This window comes from Oncorhynchus nerka, linkage group LG3 (genome assembly GCF_034236695.1).
Source record: "Oncorhynchus nerka isolate Pitt River linkage group LG3, Oner_Uvic_2.0, whole genome shotgun sequence".
In the NCBI taxonomy this organism is placed as follows: Eukaryota; Metazoa; Chordata; class Actinopteri; order Salmoniformes; family Salmonidae; genus Oncorhynchus; species Oncorhynchus nerka.
Window position 1 is genome coordinate 16,569,045 of NC_088398.1, and position 26,166 is coordinate 16,595,210.

The 26,166-nt window shown below is 44.6% G+C and overlaps 1 protein-coding gene across 6 annotated transcripts in view; it reads left to right on the forward strand.

Annotated features, from left to right (window-relative positions):
- The window catches only part of LOC115102810 (growth factor receptor-bound protein 10-like), a 92,587-nt gene that overhangs the window by 52,803 nt on the left and 13,618 nt on the right, over window positions 1-26,166 (forward strand). For all 6 annotated transcript variants that reach the window (XM_029623123.2, XM_029623133.2, XM_029623141.2 and 3 more), the window contains 3 exons: window positions 3,562-3,820; window positions 5,226-5,358; window positions 24,615-24,771. In XM_029623123.2, coding sequence (XP_029478983.1) covers window positions 3,562-3,820; window positions 5,226-5,358; window positions 24,615-24,771 — 549 coding nt within the window. The remainder of the gene's footprint in view (window positions 1-3,561; window positions 3,821-5,225; window positions 5,359-24,614; window positions 24,772-26,166) is intronic.

The following is a 26,166-nucleotide window of genomic DNA, read 5'->3' on the forward strand; positions in this document are numbered from 1 at the left end:
TTATAACATTCCCAGAAGGCATGGATTACTGAGTCATTATTAGTTTTATACTTAAGACATGACTCTGTGACTCTGCCATTGTGGTGTAGAATTTGGGAATTTTGTCTCTTGTATAATAAATTATATACTTTAGTTTATACTGGATTAAGCATACATTTTTGTTAACTGTAATTCCGTTAGTTACGTTCCAACATTCCTTCCATCTTATACCAATATCTGTTATTTTTAAGTCATGGTTTTAATAGTTTAGCTTTTTTTCTAAGAGGCTATTATATTCTAATGTATTATTCAGCCATTTCAAAATAAGCCTGAAACCTGAACGAGATGTTCTCAGTCCAAAATGTCAATTCTGCCGATTGATTTAATCAGAGTGTAAGACAACTGCTCTTAATAAGGTATTCAGCGTTCAGATTGCGTGACAGCCATTTAAGGAAATTGAACAGCCCCCTCTCCCTCTCTCTTTCTCCTTGCCTCTGCATGAGACGGATCTCTAGACTAGCGGGACAATTTTATGTCAGGTTAGTGTTAGCCACTGGCACTGGAGGGAGTTGTATAGTTCCTTTTCCTAGAATTCCTTTTCCTGGTAGATCTCACTGCAAGGCCAGATGTAATTGTGGTCACAACATCATTTAGACAGTCCAGTCTCTCTAGCCTAATTCAGGAACTACTTGAAATGTAAAAAAAGATGCATCATTTGAGAAAATATGAGCAGGTGCCCTATAACAGACATTAATGGAAGTTATTATTAGATATTATAAGCTGGGTGATTCGAGCCCTGAATGCTGATTGACTGACAGCCGTGGTATATCAGACCGTATACCACAGGAATGACAAACCATTTATTTTTACTACTAATTTATTTGTACCACTAATTACGTTGGTAACCAGTTTATAATAGCAATAAGGCACCTCGGTTTTGTAGTATATAGCCAATATACCACGGCTAAGGGCTGTATCCAGGCACTTGTCGTGCTAAGAACATTCCTTAGGCATGGTATATTGGCTATATACCACACCCCCTCGTGCCTTATTGCTTAAGTGTCTAAACCTTCATGTGCTCCCCTGACCCTGCATCTACCTTCTGACGGACCAGACCTTCTACGCCTGACCTTGGCTCTCTTCCAGGCAGACTTCTATTAGCCTTGTGCCCCTCTAGCATCTGCTGTTCCTGAACTCGAGCATCCTGTTCCTCATGCTTCATAACCATCCTGTCACTGGCTGTGCTTGTCTTGTTAATAATAATATTACATGGGACTTATACAGTCTTTTCAACGCCCCAAAGTCTCTGAAAGGTCGCTTTGTTGTCCATATGCTTCATCCTCATCCTGTCGCTTTCCATCCCATCTTAACCTTCAATCCCTGGCTCTGCTAGCCTTGTCCATGTGCTTCATCCCCATTCCATTCTTGGCTTTGCCTGTTGTCCCATCCTGTCTCTGTCTGGCCTTTCCTTGTTGTCCTTGTGCTCCAGAGCCAAAGGTAATTGATGAGCGCTGCTGTCTGCTGTCATGGTATTTTAAGAGTGTGTAATTTCTGGCACTAATATTGTAGGGCCAGGCCTGCTGTGACTGTTGCTTGTTTGATGGACATAAATAAAGATGTTTATGTCCCTAAAACTTCTGCCAAGCTCCACTAGTGCAATTTTTCTATTCTCTAAACACAGTGTGAAAGACAAATAATCCTGACCCTGTTGGGTGTGTGTGCGTGAGTTTTTACCTGTCACGGTTCTAGCTAATAAATTGGGCCATAAGCTTATTGTTGACAATCTAGTTTGGCTATTATCCAACCACGCCCCCAAATATCTTGATCGGATTGGATCTTCCTTTCTAGAGTTTCACCCCCACATGTAACGAATGTAGACAACCTGCCCGACTACTTAGGTATAAGTAACTAAATGTTCTCTTGTTACAAAACACATGAATACTATTCACCTAACACAAAGCTATTTTGGCCCATACAGTACACTTATGTAGCCTACTTGTGTCTTTAACTCTCCGGGATCTGTTAGAGAAGGGGCTTACCTCACTGACTGTTAATACTGACAGATTAGGCACCTGTGATACAGCTGGTTAGGGGACACCTTTTCAGGAAAGGTTCCTCAAAAGGCATAGGTTAGTCTGCCTGTCTGTCAGCTGCAGCCCTGTATGAGGGGTGGGGGGGGGGTAGCAACTGCATCACACTGGGTCAGCATAGGTTGTGGGGAGATACTGGGGACTGTTCTCAATGGCTCATTATTTGTTTGAATATTAGGCTATAGTTACATGCTTTACATTTGAAAATGCGTACAATGGTTCATTATGAAGGAATTATAAGATTTGGGTCGAAAAGCGTTCAGAGTATTAATGTATTTTAATACTATTTAGGCTTGCAAATCCATAGTATGCAAATCGATGCCACGATGCAACATTTAGAAAATGTGGTGTGCCCTATTGCACATGCTATGGTTTTCACCATTCAAAGTGATTGATTAAAACCACAACATAGAATAAATGAATGAAGAATTGCGTTGGTCTTTCTACTTACCTCGGCCCAGCCAGGTAACAATAGCATACAGTGCAGAACATTCTAATTGCCACAGTGGACATCCAAAGCCCTGAATTGCACGGTAGAGTTTGAGCAGCATCTAGTGGTGAAATAGGTAACTGCAGTATAGCAATTGTGAATAAAAGGGGCAACTTGAGAAAATATCAGTAGTTTTCTATTACTGGCTGTTCATTGTCTCAGAGATAATGATTATTAGGAGATGACATGCCCTGCAGACACTCCCCCACAGTAATGAAACGAATGTCCCAAATGGCACCCTATTCCTTACCTTGTGAACTATATAGGGAATAGGGTGCCATTTGGGACATGACTCTGAACTGTCAAAACTTCCATCCACCATTGACTCACTGGGAGTGACCTCTGTGCCTCTTAACCAATGGCCTGGTTTGATCTCTTACCCTGAGGCCAGTAGTGATTATGCTGAAGGATGGGAGTATTGAGACTACAGGTCTCGGCTTGTTCTCTAGTCTTCCCCAGAGATACAGAGAGCCTTGATAACATGAACATGTAGTTAACGTAGGGAGTGTTTCAACAGGTGAATTAGCTTCACTGCCTGACAGGTTGGTAATGATGATTAAGCTATGTCATGTTAGGGTTTTTGTGTGTGTGCAGCTACACTGCAAAACTGGTTGGTGATGACAGGTGTGCATGAAGTATTGAGAGAAGTAGATTCTTACACATGTAACCTACGTGCAGGAATAAAGCACGTGAACAGTAGAGGTCAACCTGGTGCCGTAGAGATTTTTGGGATGTGCCTATGATATCACACACACACACACACACACACACACACACACACACACACACATACATACATACATACATACATACATACATACATACACACGCACTTTGTGTCTGTCTCTGAATATCACACACACACACACACACACACACATACATACATACATACATACATACATACATACATACACACACACACGCACTTTGTGTCTGTCTCTGAATATCACACACACACAGACTCTCTCTCTCTCCTGTCTCTCCCTCCTCCCCCTACAGAAGATGATGTGGACCTGGAGGCGCTGGTGAATGACATGAACTCCTCGTTCGAGAACCTGTACTCCACATGCAGCAGCGTGCAGTCTGAGTCGGTTCCCCTCCTGCAGCACAACGGCCAGGTGCATGTGCACCGCAATCACCACCGCAGTGCCCCCATACCCCCCCACACCCACACCTCCGCCAGCGAGCTGCAGCACAGCCCCACCTCCCCCAAACAGAGACTCCGACGCTCCCAGCCCATGCACATCCTCGCCGTCAGGTATGTCTACTGTGTTGGCACGAACACACACACACACACACACACACACACACACACACACACACACACACAGCACTTACTGGACACAGTTGTGTGTCTGGCATGCTGTTGGTGAGCACCCACACACAACACACCCACACCTGATAGATAAAAGTCCTCTATCAATCAATCAAATGTATTTATAAAGCCCTTCTTACATCAGCTGATGTCACAAAGTGCTGTACAGAAACAAGGGACCATGTTCTCATGGTCCATCTAAACAATGTACATCTAAACAAGAGACCATGTTCTCAGTATGCTCTGTGAGGACAGGTATATGTGCTTATTATAGTTCATAGTTTTGCCTATCTGCAATCTCTGTGTGACCCATTCTCTCCGTCACTTTCCCCTTGTCCTAACATAGTTTAGCAGAGGGGGAGACCAAGTTAAAATTCTCTTTAATTCTAGAAACCGGGTGTCAACTGCTCCCATAAGCTGAGAGGAACTTTTATTCACCTCTGGTATTAATGAAATCTAAAATGGTCTGTCAGAGTTATAGCATCCATTATTTTGGATCCCTAGAGAAAGTTTGGCACTGGCTGGTAATGAGATGTATCGTTGGTGTATTCTGTCAGATTGAAATGATACGGTTCAGTTTATTATTCAGTCCTGACCTCCGAATAGCACCCTGCTCCTGCCTCACATGGAACTGCATCAAACACTTCTCCTTTTGAACTCCCCTCCCCGCCTGGGTTTGGAGAAAGTGTAGAGAGATGCTAATGATGGCAATCTGCCTGGCTGCTGCAGTTCACTTCAGATGCTAGTCATCTGATAAAGCCAAGCCAACCTCTAGTCTCTTTCTGATTGACAGTCAGGGGTTGCATCCAAAATGGCATCATATTCCCTACATAGTGTACTACTTTTGACCAGAGCCCAATAAGCCCTGGTCAAAAGTAATGCACTATAATTGGAATAATAGGATGCCATTGGGGGCACAGCCCTAGTCGGTTTCTTATTTACAGGCAGACAGTGAAGGAACAGGCTGTTGCTCTTGCAGCAGGTCATGAAATGGGCAATTTCCTCTAGAAACTGCATGAAATAATGGTTTGATGAATATTGCATGTAATTAGTAGCTCCTCAAACGCTGTCAGTCTTCCTGTGGTGTGGCAGAAAGAATCAGCTCACAGTGCAGTGATCAGAGAGTAATGGGCATGAGGCCCCGGCTCGACAGCAGTCTCACTCACTGTGAAACCGTGGATTATTCATTATTCATACTCAGCCACAAAGCATTGGGTTTATATTAGGGGAGACTGTCCTCGTGTTCTCATGATCTGCATTCATCTACTTCATAACAGCTTTTTCAGTCTGTCTGTGTGTGTCTGTCCCCCACTTTGTTAATGTCCTGCCTGAATGTTGTGATTCTCAGGAGACTGCAGGAAGAGGAGCAGCAGCTCCGGACGTCCTCTCTGCCAGCCATCCCCAACCCCTTTCCCGAGCTCTCCGGCTCTCCTGTCCTCAGCCCTGGGTCCTTACCTCCGTGTCAGCCCTCAGGCACATACGTAAGTCAGAGACCCTTCTCTTCACTCCTTACTATGATAGCTTAGCTAACCATGAAGATTGTTCTTGAAAATGGCCACTAAAGTATTGTGTCGTACATCCTACAGTACCACAGCAGTTTGGTTTATTTCTCCCACGGTCATTATCTCTCATCAGAATCAGTGTTTCCCTTATATCCATTTAGCAGTGGGGGGTTGCTTCTGCTGAATTGTTGCCAACACTCCAAAATACAGTACCAGTCAAAAGTTTGGACATACCTACTCATTCAAGGGTTTTTCTTTATTTGTACTATTTTCTGCATTGTAGAATAATAGTGAAGACATCAAAACTATGAAATAACACATGGAACCATGTAGTAACCAAAAACGTGTTTAGACAAGGTAGGGGTGGGATACAGAAGATGTTTGGTAAAAGACCAAGTCCATATTATGGCAAGAACAGCTAAAATAAGTATAAAGAGAAACGACAGTCCATAATTACTTTAAGTCATGAAGGTCAGTCAATCTGGAACATTTCCATAACTTTGAAAGATTCTTCAAGTGCAGTCGTAAAAACCGTCAAGCGCAATATTAAAACTGTCTTTCATGAGAACCACCACAGGAAAGGAAGACACAGAGTTACCTCTGCTGCAGAGGATAAGTAAGTTCATTAGTGTTAACTGCACCTTAGATTGTATCCCAAATAAATGCTTCACAGATTTCCAGTAACAGACACATCTCAACATCAACTGTTCAGAGTTGTGTGAATCAGGCCTTCATGGTCGAATTGCTGCTAAGAAAACACTACTAAAGGACACCATTAAGAAGAACATAATTGCTTGGGCCAAGAAACACGAGCAATGGACATTAGACTGGTGAAAATCTGTCCTTTGGTCTGATTATTTGAGATTTTTGGTTCCAACCGCCGTGTCTTTGTGAGACACAGAGTAGGTGAACAGATTCTCTGCATGTGTGGTTCCCACCGTGAAGCAAGGAGGAGAAGGTGCTTTGCTGGTGACTGTGTTTTATTTAGAATTCAAGGCACACTTAACCAGTATGGCTACCACAGCATTCTGCAGCGATACGCCATCCCATCTGGTGTAAGGGCTATTTGACCAAGAATGAAGGTGATGGAGTGCTGCATTAGATGACCTGGCCTCCACAATCACCCGACCTCAACCCAATTGAAATGGTTTGGGATAAGTTTGACCACAGAGTGAAGGAAAAGCAGCCAACAAGTGCTCAGCATATGTGGGAACTTCTTCAAGACTATTGGGGCGGCAGGGTAGCCTAGTGGTTAGAGTGTTGGACTAGTAACCGAAAGGTTGCAAGTTCAAATCCCCGAGCTGACAAGGTACAAATCTGTCGTTCTGCCCCTGAACAGGCAGTTAACTCACTGTTCCTAGGCCGTCATTGAAAATAAGAATTTGTTCTTAACTGACTTGCCTAGTTAAATAAAGGTTAAAAAAAATATTGGAAAAGCATTCCTCCTGAAGCTGGATGACAGAATGCCAAGAGTGTGCAAAGGGTGGCTACTTTGAAGAATCTAAAGTATATTTTGATTCGTTTAACATGTTTTTTGTTACTACATTATTCCATAGTTTTGATGTCTTCACTATTATTCTACAATATAGAAAATAGTAAAAGAAAAACCCTTGAATGAGTAGTTGTGTCCAAACTTCTGAATGGTACTGTAACGGCTGTTGGTGGAAGAAGGTGAGGACCAAAGCGCAATGTGTTCATGTTATTTTATTGACACTGAACACTAAATACAAAAATAATAAAGGGAATAACCGAAACAGTTCTGTCTGGTGCAGAGACAAAAACAGAAAACAACTACCCACAAAAACCCAGTGGGAAAAAGCTACCTAAGTATGGTTCTCAATCAGAGACAACGATAGACTCTGAGAACCACACCCGGCCAAACAAAGAAATACAAAACATAGAAAATGATCATAGAATGCCCACCCTAGTCACACCCTGGCCTAACCAAAATAGAGAATAAAATCCTCTCTATGGCCAGGGCGTGACAGGTATTTTATATGTTTTTGAATAAAAACACATTTTCAGGATGTTAAAAAGTTTTCAGTGTAAACTTAAACGACTAAAACCAGATATAAAGTATGTAAATGTAGAAAAGATAATGGAGCTATATGTTTTTAAATAAGATCATCTTTGAGAACTACAATCACCAAAATAAAAACTAGACAGGGAGAATCTAAAATTCAAAAAATGTCATGGCATGGGTCCCCATAGATTTTTTAATAATGTTTGAGTCACTCAGATAACATAAGAAGACGACATAAGCCATGGCAAAATGTGTAGAATTGCAGGAAACTAGCTTTAAAACTGCAACATTTTGTTTCTGAGGCCAAGAGGACGGCGTTTAAATGTTCGGTTGGGGACCATGCCATTGCCAACGCCCACTACCCCCCCCCCCCCCCCCCCCCAGTTGAAAGAAATGGGAAGGATGCGGTGAACTCTTTCCTGGAAGAGAGTCACTCTTAGTCATTACTAAAGCAGAGCCAAGATTACTGTAAAGGGGATGTATATTTCGAATAAATATGTCCCTGGCTAATCCTGACTTGACTTTTATGACACTGGAGATCAGAGCCTGTATTAGCAGACCCTGGGTTCAAAGTGTATTCATTTTCTTTTCAAATACTTTCAGCTGCTTGATAGAGCTTGCCTGGTTCAATGGAACCCGTGGAAAATGCAAGCCCCGCCAATCTGGCACTTCAGACAGGCTCAATGAAAGTATTTGACAGACGACACATACTATTTGAACCCAGGCCTGGTCTGTAAGAACTGGCAGCATGAGCTGTAGTCTGTAGATGCAGGGAGATGGAGATGGAAAATAAGCATATATTTATTTGGTTCTATGTACCTTTGGCTAGAACATGCAGTGTTTGTAAAGCAGTTCTGAAGCATGTTTTTCCGGCTTGTGATTGGCCCACTATACTGAGATAAAGGCATGTTGCCTAAAAACCTTTGCATTGTGTGTGTGTGTGTGTGTGTGTGTGTGTGTGTGTGTGTGTGTGTGTGTGTGAGTGTGAGTGTGAGTGTGAGTGAGTGAGTGTGTGTGTGTGTGTGTGTGTGTGTGTGTGTGTGTGTGTGTGTGCGCGTGTGAGGCTGAGGGTCATAGAGATGAGCCCTGCTCCACAGCTGGCTCTGCTTTTCTCTCCCAGCATGCAGTGTCTGCCCTCTAGAATCGGCTCTGTCTGTACGTCCATCTTTCTGCCTTCCTGCCTGCCTGCATGCCGACCCTGGAGGCCTGGCTGGCTGGCGGAGTAGGGCCGGTGAGAAGTTTAGCTGTTTACAGAATTTTCCAACCTCTGGGCCCTTTCTGACAGGCTCCCATTCCTCTTTCCCAGCCCCCGCGCATCGGAGGCACGCGAACGCTGCGCTGCCGGCTGGCCTGTCAGGGATCACTGCGCAATCTGTTACACGATGCCTATATGATTTTCATTTGCCTCCCCCCAAAGTATCAGTCAATGACCTAGCTCTCTCTCTTGCTCTCTCTGTGTCTCACCCCAGCTGTGCTCTTAAATGGTAGTGTTAACAAATAACTGACTTGTTTCGTTCTGGACGGACGGATGTTCACTGGCTGGTTTTGACAACCCTGGTGGCGTAGGGTCTTTCATGATCTGTTAACTGGGCTGAAGATGGAGGGTCTTGACCAACCAGTAGTCACTATACTTTGGTTGGACAGAAGCTGCAGATCTGAATGTACTGTCTGTACCTTGAGCGCCCTCCGTCCCAGTCCTGTCTGTCTGTCCATCTCTGTCTGTCATGTCTGCTCTGTAGTAAGTCATCAGTCCTAAGAGGCAGCAGGATGGATGCGAACCACATAACTGGCTCTCACAGCACAGAGTCCAAGGGCATCCATCACCATGCAGTCAGACTCTGGGTTCTAGCCCATACCACACACCATCAGGGACAAGTCTAAGCACGCCAGCGACACCGCATGTGACGCAACTGTGCTGCAGCCCTATTACTGGGTTAATAAACTGCACTGTCATGCCTGGTGCCTAGTCCTCCTTAGCTTAGCCTCCTTTCTGTTTCTATTAGACTGTTGTTAAGTTGACACACCAGTGACACAGGTTTCCCTCCCGCTCCCATCCCCTCCCTCCACCTCTTCCCTTGTGTGCAACGCTTTATCCTTTGAAATGTTTCTGTGAACTCAGCAGCTGGCACGCACGCTGAAAGGAGAAGAGGAGTAGGAGTAGGAGTGTGTGGAGAGAGAGACGAGCAATATGGTTAATAGCCTCTGAGCTCCTTACTGTAGCGATGCATATTTACGCATGGTGAGGTAAGAGGCTTGGAAAAGCAGCCACTCAGTCAGTGAGTGACATTGGTGACATTCTGGGAGAACTTGACATTGGTGGCATTGTGGGTGAACTAGACATTGGTGGCATTGTGGGTGAACTAGACATTGGTGGCATAGTGGGTGAACTTGACATTGGTGGCATAGTGGGTGAACTTGACATTGGTGGCATAGAGGGAGAACTTGACATTGGTGGCATAGTGGGTGAACTTGACATTGGTGGCATAGAGGGAGAACTTGACATTGGTGGCATAGAGGGTGAACTTGACATTGGTGGCATAGAGGGAGAACTTGACATTGGTGGCATAGAGGGTGAACTTGACATTGGTGGCATAGTGGGAGAACCTAACATTGGTGGCATAGTGGGAGAACTTGACATTGGTGGCATAGAGGGTGAACTTGACATTGGTGGCATAGAGGGTGAACTTGACATTGGTGGCATAGTGGGTGAACTTGACGTTGGTGGCATAGTGGGTGAACTTGACGTTGGTGGCATAGTGGGAGAACTTGACATTGGTGGCATAGAGGGTGAACTTGACATTGGTGGCATAGAGGGTGAACTTGACATTGGTGGCATAGAGGGTGAACTTGACATTGGTGGCATAGTGGGAGAACTAGACAGTGGTGGCATAGTGGGTGAACTAGACATTGGTGGCATAGTGGGAGAACTAGACATTGGTGGCATAGAGGGTGAACTTGACATTGGTGGCATAGAGGGTGAACTTGACGTTGGTGGCATAGAGGGAGAACTTGACATTGGTGGCATAGTGGGTGAACTAGACATTGGTGGCATAGTGGGTGAACTAGACATTGGTGGCATAGAGGGTGAACTTGACATTGGTGGCATAGAGGGTGAACTTGACATTGGTGGCATAGTGGGAGAACTAGACATTGGTGGCATAGTGGGAGAACTAGACATTGCTGGCATAGAGGGTGAACTTGACATTGGTGGCATAGTGGGAGAACTAGACATTGGTGGCATAGAGGGTGAACTTGACGTTGGTGGCATAGAGGGAGAACTTGACATTGGTGGCATAGAGGGAGAACTTGACATTGGTGGCATAGAGGGTGAACTTGACATTGGTGGCATAGAGGGAGAACTTGACATTGGTGGCATAGTGGGTGAACTAGACATTGGTGGCATAGAGGGTGAACTTGACATTGGTGGCATAGAGGGTGAACTTGACATTGGTGGCATAGTGGGAGAACTAGACATTGGTGGCATAGTGGGAGAACTAGACATTGGTGGCATAGAGGGTGAACTTGACATTGGTGGCATAGTGGGAGAACTAGACATTGGTGGCATAGAGGGTGAACTTGACGTTGGTGGCATAGAGGGAGAACTTGACATTGGTGGCATAGAGGGAGAACTTGACATTGGTGGCATAGAGGGTGAACTTGACATTGGTGGCATAGAGGGAGAACTTGACATTGGTGGCATAGAGGGTGAACTTGACATTGGTGGCATAGAGGGTGAACTTGACATTGGTGGCATAGTGGGAGAACTTGACATTGGTGGCATAGAGGGTGAACTAGACATTGGTGGCATAGAGGGTGAACTTGACATTGGTGGCATAGAGGGTGAACTTGATATTGGTGGCATAGTGGGAGAACTAGACATTGGTGGCATAGTGGGAGAACTAGACATTGGTGGCATAGAGGGTGAACTTGACATTGGTGGCATAGTGGGAGAACTAGACATTGGTGGCATAGAGGGTGAACTTGACGTTGGTGGCATAGAGGGAGAACTTGACATTGGTGGCATAGAGGGAGAACTTGACATTGGTGGCATAGTGGATGAACTTGACATTGGTGGCATAGTGGGTGAACTAGACATTGGTGGCATAGAGGGTGAACTAGACATTGGTGGCATAGAGGGTGAACTTGACATTGGTGGCATAGAGGGTGAACTTGACATTGGTGGCATAGTGGGAGAACTAGACATTGGTGGCATAGTGGGAGAACTAGACATTGGTGGCATAGAGGGTGAACTTGACATTGGTGGCATAGTGGGAGAACTAGACATTGGTGGCATAGAGGGTGAACTTGACGTTGGTGGCATAGAGGGAGAACTTGACATTGGTGGCATAGAGGGTGAACTTGACATTGGTGGCATAGAGGGAGAACTTGACATTGGTGGTATAGAGGGAGAACTTGACATTGGTGGCATAGAGGGTGAACTTGACATTGGTGGCATAGAGGGTGAACTTGACATTGGTGGCATAGTGGGAGAACTTGACATTGGTGGCATAGAGGGTGAACTAGACATTGGTGGCATAGAGGGTGAACTTGACATTGGTGGCATAGAGGGTGAACTTGATATTGGTGGCATAGTGGGAGAACTAGACATTGGTGGCATAGTGGGAGAACTAGACATTGGTGGCATAGAGGGTGAACTTGACATTGGTGGCATAGTGGGAGAACTAGACATTGGTGGCATAGAGGGTGAACTTGACGTTGGTGGCATAGAGGGAGAACTTGACATTGGTGGCATAGAGGGAGAACTTGACATTGGTGGCATAGTGGATGAACTTGACATTGGTGGCATAGTGGGTGAACTAGACATTGGTGGCATAGTGGGTGAACTTGACATTGGTGGCATAGTGGGTGAACTTGACATTGGTGGCATAGTGGGAGAACTAGACATTGGTGGCATAGTGGGTGAACTTGACATTGGTGGCATAGAGGGTGAACTTGACATTGGTGGCATAGTGGGTGAACTAGACATTGGTGGCATAGTGGGTGAACTAGACATTGGTGGCATAGAGGGTGAACTTGACATTGGTGGCATAGAGGGTGAACTTGACATTGGTGGCATAGTGGGAGAACTAGACATTGGTGGCATAGTGGGAGAACTAGACATTGGTGGCATAGAGGGTGATCTTGACATTGGTGGCATAGTGGGAGAACTAGACATTGGTGGCATAGAGGGAGAACTTGATATTGGTGGCATAGAGGGAGAACTTGACATTGGTGGCATAGAGGGTGAACTTGACATTGGTGGCATAGTGGGTGAACTTGACATTGGTGGCATAGAGGGTGAACTTGACATTGGTGGCATAGAGGGTGAACTTGACATTGGTGGCATAGTGGGAGAACTAGACATTGGTGGCATAGAGGGTGAACTTGACATTGGTGGCATAGAGGGTGAACTTGACATTGGTGGCATAGTGGGAGAACTTGATATTGGTGGCATAGAGGGAGAACTTGACATTGGTGGCATAGTGGGAGAACTTGATATTGGTGGCATAGAGGGTGAACTTGACATTGGTGGCATAGTGGGAGAACTTGACATTGGTGGCATAGTGGGTGAACTAGACATTGGTGGCATAGAGGGAGAACTTGACATTGGTGGCATAGTGGGTGAACTTGACATTGGTGGCATAGTGGGAGAACTTGATATTGGTGGCATAGTGGGTGAACTTGACGTCATCCACATTGCTTGGATTCACATGAACAGTAATGGCTGTGTATGGAATGTAATAATTGGCTAATTAGAACATAGAATTAATATAATGTGCATAATTGTAAATTTTGTAAATTCCATGGCAGAGCATATGAGGCCACTCATCAATGTCACAGTAAACTCACTACATGTTAGTAGGGATGTGCAGCATTCTATCACCTGAGCATCAGCTGAGCATCATACTTGGCTGCTGGGGATTCAGGAATGCCCGAGTTTGGGTCAGAGTTCACCTTTTTCCACTGTAAATAAAATGTTGGTATTTTGCTGATGTTGGCTCGTCTGAGTGTTTAGGTTAATTGCGTTGGAACACAATTTCAGGTTAATGTGTTCTGCAGCGCTGAGTTGGAGATCAAAGTGACCAGTGCCAGAAATGTGCTGCCTTGCTTCTAGACTAGAGGGAGTCTGTTTTAACAGGCTCTTAAACCACACCAACAGTGAAGCAGCACATCCCAGATCCCACAGCGGGCTGACTTAGTGGACAGGCCAAATGGCACCCTATTTCCTAAAAAGTGCACTACTTTTGATCAGGGCCCATAGAAAGAAAAGTTGTGCACTATGTAGCGAATAGTCCCATTTAGAGTCCCATTTAGAACTCAGGCAAAGTATCATGTAATCACGGCCCATAATTGTTCAGAGCCCCGTGTATTGAAGCAATGCATGCTTATTGTTTCTCCTTCCCAAAGAATGTTCCCAAACGGAACATAGAAGGATTACATGGGACCAGTCAGCACTTGGCGTTCTGTGCTGCTGCTGGGAGAGAACATTCTTCCTGCAACTGCTTGTAGGACTTTCAGCTGGCTCGGCTCTGACTAGATCTTTCTCAACCTCCCAAAGAGAATTGTTTGGGTTCAATTTAATTAATTGAGGCACGTTGCAGGCAGAGGTACTGGAGAGGAGAGGCTGCAGTACTGTAGCTGAGTATCTAATGACATTGTGTGGGTGAAGTAAGCATGCTGTTCACTTGCAGGTCTTAAATTGGTGCCTGCATACGTGTGTGTGTGTGTACGTGTGTGTCTGCAAAGCCAGCGTATCTGTGTTTATTTACGTGTTGCACGCTGACTGGCAGCACTCTTGAGATACAAATTGCAACTGTGTTGTGAACAAATGCTTGTTGGTGGCGTGCCAGGGAGCTTGTGGTTTATTCTGGAACATCTCATGTGTCAGGCCATATTTAACCCTCCACTTACCCAGCAAGACAATCCTCGACCTGCTGCTTGGATTACTTGGCCAGTGCAGCAGTCACTCAGTGACAAATATCTGTGACTGTTTAATCAACAGCCCTGGCTTGTCCTGCTTTGTGTGTTACGTTCTGGGGAACTGAGACGCTGTGCTACGCTATATTAGGCTAGGCAAAGGGTATTTAAATCTTACCCGAGGTCCGGACTACTGCTTCAGCCAAACGCTATGCCACGCCTATGGATGTTAATTTATTTTCCGCAATGAGTCCCTCCCCGTTCGTCTCTGATTGGTCCAGAAACCGATCGGTTGGGCCTGAGCCAGAACACGGTTTGTAAATTCGTAATTGGCTTTGATACTCTGATTGGTTAGAGATGATCCAATCAATGATGACATTGTTTTTTTGGAACGCTCCTCGTCACCACAAACTATTTAAATGATGACAGTCTCAGACTAAAGTATGTAGCAAACGACAGAGCAGCGGAATAATTTAGTGTGAGTTGTCAAGCTAGACTACTGCTGGTTTTCTGTTCTATGTACCTGATAATTAATTGCACCAACATGGTGTCCCAGGTTTAAATCAGTCCCAGATTAGGGGGGAAGAATGAAATGCTTTAAAGTCCAGATATGAATTTGAGGGGGCTAGGCTATGCTAGACCATGCTAGTATAGGCTATGCTAACTACTATGATGTAAGCTTATCTGGACAAACTCTCTGGCTGTGGTCCCACATTGGGAGAAGGACATTAAGCTCCCTCACTCTGTACACTGAGCCTGCCAGGTCACAGGTGAAACTAAGTAATAAACCTATTTTCTATGTGCTGATGAGGTCAAATGGTCAACATGTATGTACAGGCGATGTTGGGTCACTCACAGGCAAGCGCTAACTCAACTTCTATGAGGGAAGTTGACATAAAAGTGGATTTTCTTAATGCTGCTAAATGCCTTGGTTGATTTGTGCTGTTCTTTTCTTTATTACGTAAATAAGAACGGAAGGTTATAGGTCGACACCTTCATGTTCCTTTGTATTTTATGTCTCTTATTTTGAGACTGCTAGACGATACCCTGGTTAGCCGTGTCATGTTAGCTTTACAAGCCATAACCATTCCCTCACTTAGTACAGGCCTGTTCATTACTATAGCACAGGGATCATCAACTAGATTCAACCGTGGGTCGATTTTGTTTTCTCATCACTAAGCTAAGAACCCTGGGACTGAACACCTCCCTCTGCAACAGGATCCTAGACTTCCTGATGGGTCGCCCGGGGGGGTGAGGGGAGACAACACATCCGCCACACTAACCCTCAACACGTGGCCCCTCAGGGGTGTGTGCTTAGTCCCCTCCTGGACTCCCTGTTCACCTATGATTGTGTGTCCATGCATGACTTGCAACATTATCACTAGTTTGCCGACACGACGGTGGTAGGCTTGATCACCGACAATGATGAGACAGCCTATAGGAATGCAACAACCTCTCCCTCAACATCAGGAAGACAAAGGAGCTGACCGTGGAGAGCCGAGCACGCCCCCCGCTCGCCCCCGCTGTAGTAGAGCGGGTTGAGAGCTTTAAGTTCCTCGGTGTCCACATCACTAAGGATCTGTCATGATCCAAACACACCAACACAGTTGTGAAGAGGGCACGACAACGCCTCTTCCCCTCAGGAGGCTGAAAAGATTTGGCATGGGCTCTCAGATCCTCAAAAAGTTCTGCAACTGCACCATTGAGAGCATCTTGACTGGCTGCATCACCGCTTGGTATGGCAACTGCTTGGCATCCGATCGGAAGGAGCTACATACAGAGGGTAGTGCATACTGCCCAGTACATCACTGGTGCCGAGCTCCCTGCCATCCAGGACCTCTATACCAGGCAGTATCAGAGGAAGGCCCTAAAAATTGTCAGAATCAGCCACCCCAAGCCATAAGACTGCTAAATGGTTAGTCCGGGTATCATTTGGTTAACAATTTAACTATCTACATTGACCCTTTTTGCACTAAATGTTTTGATCCACATATACTGCTGCTACTGTTTACTATCTGCATATGCCACAGTTTTAGTCTGAGAAAATGATACAATAGCCATCTATATATAGTGTGTGTTTAGCCTATATTGAACATGTGAGAAAAGAGCAGTTGATTCATCATTGCATGACTTTACTGGAGGGAATGTGAACTGCCCTGCTCTGTGTCCAGGATGGATGCTTGACAGGGTGGAATGTGTTGCTGCACGCTGTTAGTTCATCTGGCCCGAGTAGAGTGTCTCAGCGGGCCCGCAAAGCTTCAGCTGGACTCATGTAGGTCATGGAGACTGCATGGAATCCTCCACTGCAGGGCAGAGCAGGCCTCTCTCCCTCACAACTCTCTTGCTCTCTAAACTGAGAAGAGGACAGCTTCTCTCACTCTCAACTCTCACTCTCAACTTTCTGCTTTTCTCTCTGCCCTGCCGTCTCTCTTCCTCCCTCTCTCTCAACTCTATCTCTCTCTGCCTCTCCCTCAACTCTCTCTCATACAGGAAAGTAGGACAGCTCAGATTTCTCTCAAGTGGAACTTGTGTTCACAGAGAGAGGAGGGAAAAGAGAGGGGGAAAGAAATGGGGAGAGAGTGAGAGATGGAGACACAAGGAAAGTGCTTTCTGTAAACAGGAAAAAAGAGATGCAACAATACTCCCACACTCTCAGCATATACATTCAATTCATCTCTAACTTGTTCAATTTTGAAAAGGCAACCATTGGAGGAAATGCAGAAATGCAACTGGCTTAATTCAAATAGCAGTAATGACTGTACGTCCATAGTAGAGAGCAGAGCAGCGCCATTGGAATGGGGCCTGATCTCGCGTTCTCTCCAGAAACACCTAATTATACTGGAACACAATGTACAGCTATGTTAAATCTCTGAAATCAAATCTCTCTCACCGTTTCTCAGCACTCACCTTTAATTTAATAAACTGATTATGCTGCTGACTTCTTGTATTGTAGTAGGCCTATACCAGAGCAGAGCATTATTGAGTCTGAGTGAGCTGGTTCCGTGTGTGTGTGTGCGTGTGTGTGTGTGTGTGTGTGCCACCACCAGCAGCTAGCTGGCCTTTGCCTGGCCTTACAGCTTGGGTGAACAGTGCAAGTAGAAGTACAGTGAGTGCAGCTTGCGGGCGGCTGGTTTTATTGTGTAGTCAAAATTGAATGATGTCATCCTTTTGTGAGTGCCCATTGGCAGTCCCTGAGTCCCGTAAGGGGACAATGATCTGCGGTGCGGTGGCCTGAAAGGGTGCTACCCAGGCCCCTGCTGTGCAATTAACCAGTCTGCTCCTATTGGAGAAATATTTGGCTCCTCTCTGGATTGATCTCAGTAGGGAGCCGCAGGGAAAGATCTCGGCCATTCAAAGGGAATTGTTGGGGTTGGAGGCAGGGGCCGATGGGATGTGTGTGGCAGGGAGGAGGTATGGGAGCTCCAGGCTCTGCTCAGGGGGGATTCTTCCCAGAGGAATGCACAGAGCTGATGGATCAGCCTCTATTTGATCTATAGATAGACACCAACCGTGGGTCTTTTTGCTTGTGGTTTGTTCTGGTGGCTAAGGAACTGAGGGATTGTTTGGTTTTGGGGGTGGGTTCCATAATGGTAGCTTGTTGAGTTTTAGTTAATGAGTCAAGTTGTTCTGCATTTTTGGAACATATGCTGATATCTGGAACCACCAGAAAAAAAATGAAATGTATACGGTTAGTCATATATTATAACTTATTATAACCTAAACTTTGTTTTCCAAAGAGAGTCGTTTTTTCATCATGCCCTTTGAGCCAATAGACTGTCTTTGACTGGGCTGCCCTGTACTGTGCTCTGTACTCCCATGGCTAACTTTTGTTATATCAATGGGATATGGTTGAGTTTCAGCCATGAGCTGGGTGGTTTGCATGTGGGAGTTCGATGGGGATGAGTAGTCACTGTGGCCTAAATGTTAACCACAGTATGGCGTTAGTTCATCCACATCTCTCCACTTCTGAAAGTATGAAAGTACTGTTTTAACTGGCCCCAGCATCTGCTAAACGTGCATGATCAAATCAAATGTATTTATATAGCCCTTTGTACATCAGCTGATATCTCAAAGTGCTGTACAGAAACCCAGCCTAAAACCCCAAACAGCATGCAATGCAGGTGAAGAAAAAGGAAGGAAAAACTCCCTAGAAAGGCCAAAACCAAGGAAGAAACCAGGCAATTTTATTTTACCTTTATTTAACTAGGCAAGTCAGTTAAGAACAAATTCTTATTTTCAATGACGGCCTAGGAACAGTGGGTTAACTGCCTGCAGAACGACAGATTTGTACCAGCTCGGGGGTTTGAACTTGCAACCTTCCGGTTACTAGTCCAACACTCTAACCACTAGGCTACCCTGCCGCCCTAGCTATGAGAGGTGGACAGTCCTCTTCTGGCTGTGCCGGGTGGAGATTATAACAGAACATGGCCAAGATGTTCAAATGTTCATAAATGACCAGTATGGTCAAATAATAATAATCACAGTAGTTGTCGAGGGTGCAACAAGTCAGCACCTCAGGAGTAAATGTCAGTTGGCTTTTCATAGCCAATCATTAAGAGTATCTCTACCACTCCTGCTGTCTCTAGACACAAGCATTTCACTACACTCGCATTAACATCTGCTAACCATGTGTATGTGACAAATCAAATTTGATTTGATTTGATTTAGAGAGTTGAAAACAGCAGGTCTGGGACAGGTAGCACGTCCAGTGTACAGGTCAGGATTCCATAGCCGCAGGCAGAACAGTTGAAACTGGAGCAGCAGCACGGCCAGGTGGACTGGGGACAGCAAGGAGTCATCATGCCAGGTAGTCCTGAGGCATGGTCCTAGGGCTCAGGTCCTCCGAGAGAGAGAGAGAAAGAAAGAGAGAGAATTAGAGAGAGCATACTTAAATTCACACAGGACACCGGATAAGACAGGAGAAGTACTCCAGATTTAACAAACTGACCCTAGCCCCCCGACACATAAACTACTGCAGCATAAATACTGGAGGCTGAGACAGGAGGGGTCAGGAGACACTGTGGCACCATCCGATGATACCCCCGGACAGGGCCAAACAGGAAGGATATAACCCCACCCACTTTGCCAAAGCACAGCCCTCACACCACTAGAGGGATATCTTCAACCACCAACTTACCATCCTGAGACAAGGATAGTACTTCAAAACCGTCCAAATCATCCGTATTATATATTCTGTCGTTTTATTGTTCTGTACCTAGCTCACTAACTGCATGTGATGGAGAGTGCATTGTACATGACTTGTTATTGTGCATCTGAAAGCCCCCATTTTAGTCCTTGGCCAAAGTTCTGGTCATTTTTCTTCTATAGTGAGCCTGGATAAATCCTCTCTTTGGGGGTGCTTAATTTGACAACAAGGATTGGTTCATGTCCACCTCATGAGTCAGCAGTATTTACGTAGCCTTCCCTTTACAGGCGACTCAGCCCAGCACTTCCCCCCGGGCAAGCAGACTGCAGGCAGCGAGTGCATCTCAGGACATGGCAAGCTCCTCTGAAAGTCTATTGTCTTTATTCCACAAGGTTTTGTCTCACATTCTCATTAGTGGATGTCAATGGCCACTGCAGTTCAGAGACCACACAGTACATTTGGCTTCATTAAAGAGGTACTTGTAAACGGGACTGGTTTGTTGGTGGGTTGCAGAGAGGGGGCGAGACCACCGCTCAGTCGACCGCTAGCCAACACGGTTTAATCAATGGCTGTTCTTTTGGGGGATCAGAGAGTCGAGCCACTTCTTTGGTTTTGGATTTTAATAATTTAGGGAGATAATGGAGTTAGCCTACAGAGAAGCACTAGATTTAGAATCGCCTCCTTATAGATTTAATTGAACTTTTTCTTATGTATAAGATTTAAGGTATTCAATTGTAAGTCCGGGAAGATACCAGTATCACGATACTCGTCAGTGTCGTGGCAAGGAAACAAAATACAAACTTCCTTAGAAAAACAGCCGTAATGTTGGAAACAAAGCTATAGCACACAATGTATTACATACAGCAGGATTTTAAAGATCCAAATAGTTTGGTCTGGTTCGTGTTTTCATTTTTGCCATGGAAATATTGAGATACTGGTATCGTCACAGCCCTATTCAATTGGTTCCACCACTTATTCTTTGCCTCTTATGTCATAGCCAATAAAATGTTGTTATATCGCCTGGTACAGTAGGCTATATTAAATATAAAATATAAAATGCCTCTCAAAGAGATCAGGTCAGATGTTTCCATCAGAAGAATTACTCATAGAAATAGAATGAACAGAATAGTATTGGATCCTCTAACTTTGGCAATTTCACTGGTAAACTCATGGGTGCACTATGTTCTACGTATTCTAATTCTATGGAATGACCACTACTACCCCACTGTAGCCTGCCTACTGAAGGCCCCAATTGGCACCATTTACAGTACTTAGCATGGTAAAACCTATTCAGTGGTGCCCCTCTATATTACTTCACCATTCCTTTCTGGTGTGGGATATAAGTAGAGAGGACCTGATGTCACCACAACCTTATAGATTTATACTGCAGTCCATATTATACCGACCCTAAGAGGCTAGTAACCAGTAATCTAGAGTTTTTAACACAATCCCTGATGTAAATGTTGTGCTTTTAATGTACTTGTAATGTGTGTGTGAGAGTGGCTGAAGCGTGACATTGCATGTGTGTGTGTGTGTGTTTATGAGAGAATGAGAGTGGCTGAAGAGGGACATTGCCTGTGTGTGTGTGTGTGTGTGTGTAGCTTGGGGCTCTCAGCAGCTTGTCCCTGGGTAATTACATCACAAGTCCTGAGTCATCCTGGAGGCCCACCACTGAATGAGAATAGTGTTCAGAAAGAACCGGAAGACAACCCAGCTCGCTCTCTCTCCCTCCCCCTCCCTCTTTCTCTCTCTCCCTGTCTTTCTCTTTCCTTCTCTGCCTCTCTCTTTCTCCCTCCCCTCTCTTCCCCTTCCTCCCTTTCATTTTCCCTCTCTTTCTCCCCTCCCTCCATCCCTCTCACTCTTTCTTCCCCCCTCTCTCTTTATCACCTCACACACAAGGAAATCTTTTCTCTTTTAGAAAAAAGAAGTGGAGTAGGTCAAGGAAGTGTGCCGTGTCTCCTCAGTCCTCATCACTCACTTGAATGTCTTTCTGTTCCTTTCATCACATTGGGATGCAATGTTGGATTGAAACATTTTCCACTTAGAGGTTGAGAGGTTATGTTCCTGCTCTTGTTCGGTTAAGTTAGGACCATGTGTTCCAATTCTCTACCCCCTGAAGTGTGTACTTGTTGACTCCTCTGCACACATGTCAAAGCACGTGACTCCTCTCCTCATAATATCCAGTACAGTATGTATTCTAGGATAATAATACGATGTAACAGTGATGTAATAGGCGTAGTGGTGTAGTGCTGGTTGTGCTATCTCATTCCACATAAGGAGTGTTAGCTGCTGGCAGTGGTAGTGTGTCCTGTTGTGGTACAGCATGGTAGGTATGTGACATGGGGTTTCCCCACTGATTCACCAGGCAGGCCAGTAGTGAGGTAGTGATAAGTCAATGAGGAGAGGGGTGTGGCTGCAGGGACTACTGGAAGCCTAGTATAGTGGCATGTACACTACACATAGGCCTACTACTACTTACTACTATCACATAACATTCTTTTGTCTCTTCTTTTCTCTCTCTTTCTCTCTTTCTTGTTCTCTCTCCCACCTCTCTCACTATTGTCTGTCTCTGTGTATCTGCTCTCTTTCTCCTTCACTATTTCTCTCCCTCACTCTTTCACTATCTCTTCCTCTACTTATCTGTCTCTTTCTTTTCCTCCATCGATCTCTCATATTTCACTATCTTTTCCCCTCTCTACTTGTCCGTCTCTTTCTTCTTTCTCACCCTCTCGATTCAATTTCAATTTAAGGGGCTTTATTGGCATGGGACTCTTTCTCTAGCTCTCCCCTCCCCTGCCATAGCCCAACTCTCTTTAAGGCTTTATGATGCTTTCAAGACAACTGGAAACCCTGAAAAAATTTTGAGGTTGAATCGTAACGTCAGTGATCTTCAGGTCGGCAAGTCGGAGCTCTAGGAAGAGGCCTGAGTTCCCGACTTGGAATTCCCAGTTGTCTTGAATGCACTGAAGTCGGAAGTCAGAGATTTCCCAGTTTCGAGTTCCCAGTTGTTTTGAACATGGCAATAGTAGTGAAACCCTAAATCATCCTCCCTGGCCACTATGGCTGCTTCCTGCTTCCTACACTGGAAGGAAGGGAACTGTTATTTAAGACCTCCCATTATCCTCCTTCTCCCTTCAGCATAGTGTTTGTATATAGATATTGACCCAATGAGATGTGAGGATGTTGAAAGGACATTGGCTAAATGTCTACTCCAGACAGGGTGGGGCAGAGCCTTTGTCAGTCCAGTCCAGTCAGTGGGGTATTAAGTATCTGAAGTAAAACAAAACAAAAGGGGGTTGGTGGGTGAACGGAATAGTGAAAACACTAAGTTTACGGGTTTTGTTCTTTTGAGAGAAAGAATTTTGGCATGAAGCTAGATTCGAGGGGAGGCCAACAAGAAGTTCAAGTACTCAGGTTTGTTTAATTTAGCCCGTAATGAGCCTTGCGCTGTCGTGAGAGAGATTTCTGACTGCAAAGTTCAAAGCTGTACCACGGAGAGAAAAAAGAAAAGAAACAAGCCCTCACTTGAAACTTCAGAACATGTTGGGAGGTTAAAACGAAGGCTTCTTTCACTCTGCCCCACACCCCTCTTAAATGATCATTTTCACTTTTACTCAAAAAGATTCTGAAAGCTATTCAGAGCTGCAGCCTGATAAAGTTGACTGTGTCTGTGCATGACTGTGCGTCTGTGAGTGTGCGTGTAAGAGAGAGAGAGAGAGAGAGAGAGAGGTTGGTTGTGTGAGTGTGTGTCTGTGTGGGAATGATTACATCAGCCTGAGCGAGCCCTATGATTGGTTAAGGAAGTGTGGTTTGATTCACTACCTAAAAGCCCATGGCTGTAACCCTTTGTGAGGGATGCAGAGGGAAGTTGTCAGCTAGCCTGACTGGAAATAGTGCCATCTGCTTGCTTTGTCCTGCACTAGGCAGAGGAGAGGAGATTATGTGACAGGTCCCATAACAGGCAGTCGCTGACAGGGAGTAAGGAACTGTGCTGTACTACAGTCTTTTTTTCGACCAAGTTGTGGAGAGGGTTGTTCATCTGTGTGTGTTCTGTGCGGAGGCAGGCTCACTCCAAAAATGCCATCGTGCTCTCCGGACTGCTGCCTATTACAGGCCGTAGAGGTAAGCTCTTAGAGACATATTTAACCGCTTTTCCCTTTTTCTCTGAAGTCTGACAAAGGTTAGCTGAGATGAGGGTCAAAGTATACTCTTTAAAGTTCGAAGATAATTTGTATTTTTTTAAAGATATGACGAGCAAGGAGGGAATATTGGAGAGGCTCAGACTGAATCGAAGCCCCCTTGAAAGGAGAAATGTTTTTTTCCTTTCCTGTCGAAAGAAGATGTGATCTGTTGTAAGGCTTTGAATTTGTTGAAGCTATAGCTGGAGAAGGGAATGCGAATGTATTTTTATAAGACATCATGTTCAAAGTGTGCGTACTGTAGCCTAAGTGGGAAAGCTAAGAAAGCTAAATTCCTACTAAAATCTCCTTGGGAGAACCAGAGGAAATAGGATCTGTGCTCAGACGGGGATTTATCAGGGTTTTTATCCATTCTTTCTATTAATGCACTATATTCCTCTATACAGTATCTTTCTATATAGTATATTTCAGTATCTTTCTATACAGTATCTTGTTCTATACTGTATCGTTCTATACACTATTTTTCTATACATTATCTTTCTATACAGTATCTTTCTATACCGTGTCTTTCTATACAGTATATTTCTATACAGTGTCTTTCTATGCATTATCTTTGTGCCTAATTCTGTCAGTGGATAATCTCTATGGAAACAGGTGGTGTGGATTGAAGGACTAAAACAGTCCCCTTAGTATTTAAGCTTGAAGTATGATTCTGATGAGTGTCACATTTATGTTTTTATAACCTATATTTTCCCACAAACCGCTGCCAGTGAGAATGGATTGTATATGTCTCGTATGCTCATCAAACACGCATGGTTATGAATTAAAGTAAATTAGCTCTTGGTACTATATTGCAAATGTTGAGCTATCTAGTTATGCTTTCTATGTAAAACTATGCATGTCTACGCCTGAACTATGCGCCTCATCTATCTGAATTATGTCTGTCTGCCTACGAGGTTGTGTCTGGGAATAGTTCTAACATGAAAGGGCCTTTTCATTCCTCTTTTAGATTATAAACATTTTCAGCGAGGACGGCATGGGGAAAGTAGTGGAAATACCAGCCGACATGACTGCAAGAGATCTTTGCCAGCTCCTCGTGTACAAAGGCCATTGTGTGGACGACAACAGTTGGGCACTTGTTGAGCATCACCCTCTCCTCGGACTAGGTAAGTGGCAACCTGATGTGCTGGATGGGTGGGCTGGTGGGCAGGCTGGCTGGCAGGACATAGCCTAGCGCTCCCTCCCCCCTCTGCCCTCGCTCTGTGAGAAGCCAACTGGATAATGAACATGTTCTCCTGCTCATGTTAAAGTCAACAGAGGTCTCATTATGGAAACCAAGAGTCATCGTAAATAATAGATAGCCTATATCTATAGTCTATATTTTCTCTTGTATATCATTATTTTGGTTAACAGTCGTTAGCTGCCTGTCTGTGCCTGCACTTAGTCTTTTAGACGGTTTCAGAGTCTGGTGTATATGGCACCTTATATAGTGCACTGCTTTTGACCAGAGCGCTATGGGCCCTGTTAGAGGAAGTTCACTATGTAGGGAATAGGGTGCCATTTGAGATGCAGTCTGAGACAACGGGAACCCTCCTGACTTCACTCTCCCAAACCGTAGTTTGTTACCGTACCTGAGAACGGATATACGGTCACTTACAGTTGGAGATAAGAATGTACCATAATATGGTCACGTGTAATAATATGGTAGTAATATGATAATAATATGGTAAGAGATGTTCTTTATTATCTAATTCTAGACCAGGAGTAGCGATCACTGGTTCATACAGGTACCTTGCCTCTAGTTACTGTATATCTAGTCACCCCCATGCTAGTCAACATTTGTACGGGAACTTTAATTTGGGCTTATACCATAGCTGAACAGGATAACGCTCGTCTCACTGAATGTTAGATTCATTGAAATTAGGTTGTGTAAGTCAAGACGTGGAATGCTTAATGTGGCGGCATTGCAGTGATTTGTTAAGAGTTCTGAGAAACTGAATGCTCCAAACTTCAACCCCCTAAGAAACGAGCAATTATAAAACACAAGTTGTGTCTGGGCTTATATCTTCATTATAGCAGATGGGTAAAATGAAAGTACTGTATTTCTGGCAACGTTTAGGCCTAAACACTGAAATGTAGGCTACCCAATATGTACGCACAACATAAATGGTAACAATTATATGCAGTATTATTTTCAGTAATTATTTAGGTTTTATACAGTGGGGAGAACGAGACAAAAATCCAGAAAATCACATTGTATGATTTTTAAGTAATCACTTTGCATTTTATTGCATGCAAGTATTTCATTTCATTTCGTCACATGATCTGTTCTGATCGGTTTGGTGCCAGCGCTGCCAAAACCGTGCTAAGTATAGCAGGGATAACCAGTATTTTTTTTAGCCTTTATTTAACTAGGCAAGTCAGTTAAGAACAAATTCTTATTTTCAATGACAGCCTAGGAACAGTGGGTTAACTGCCTGTTCAGGGGCAGAACGACAGATTTGTACCTTGTCAGCTCGGCTTTTGAACTTGCAACCTTTCGGTTACTAGTCCAACACTCT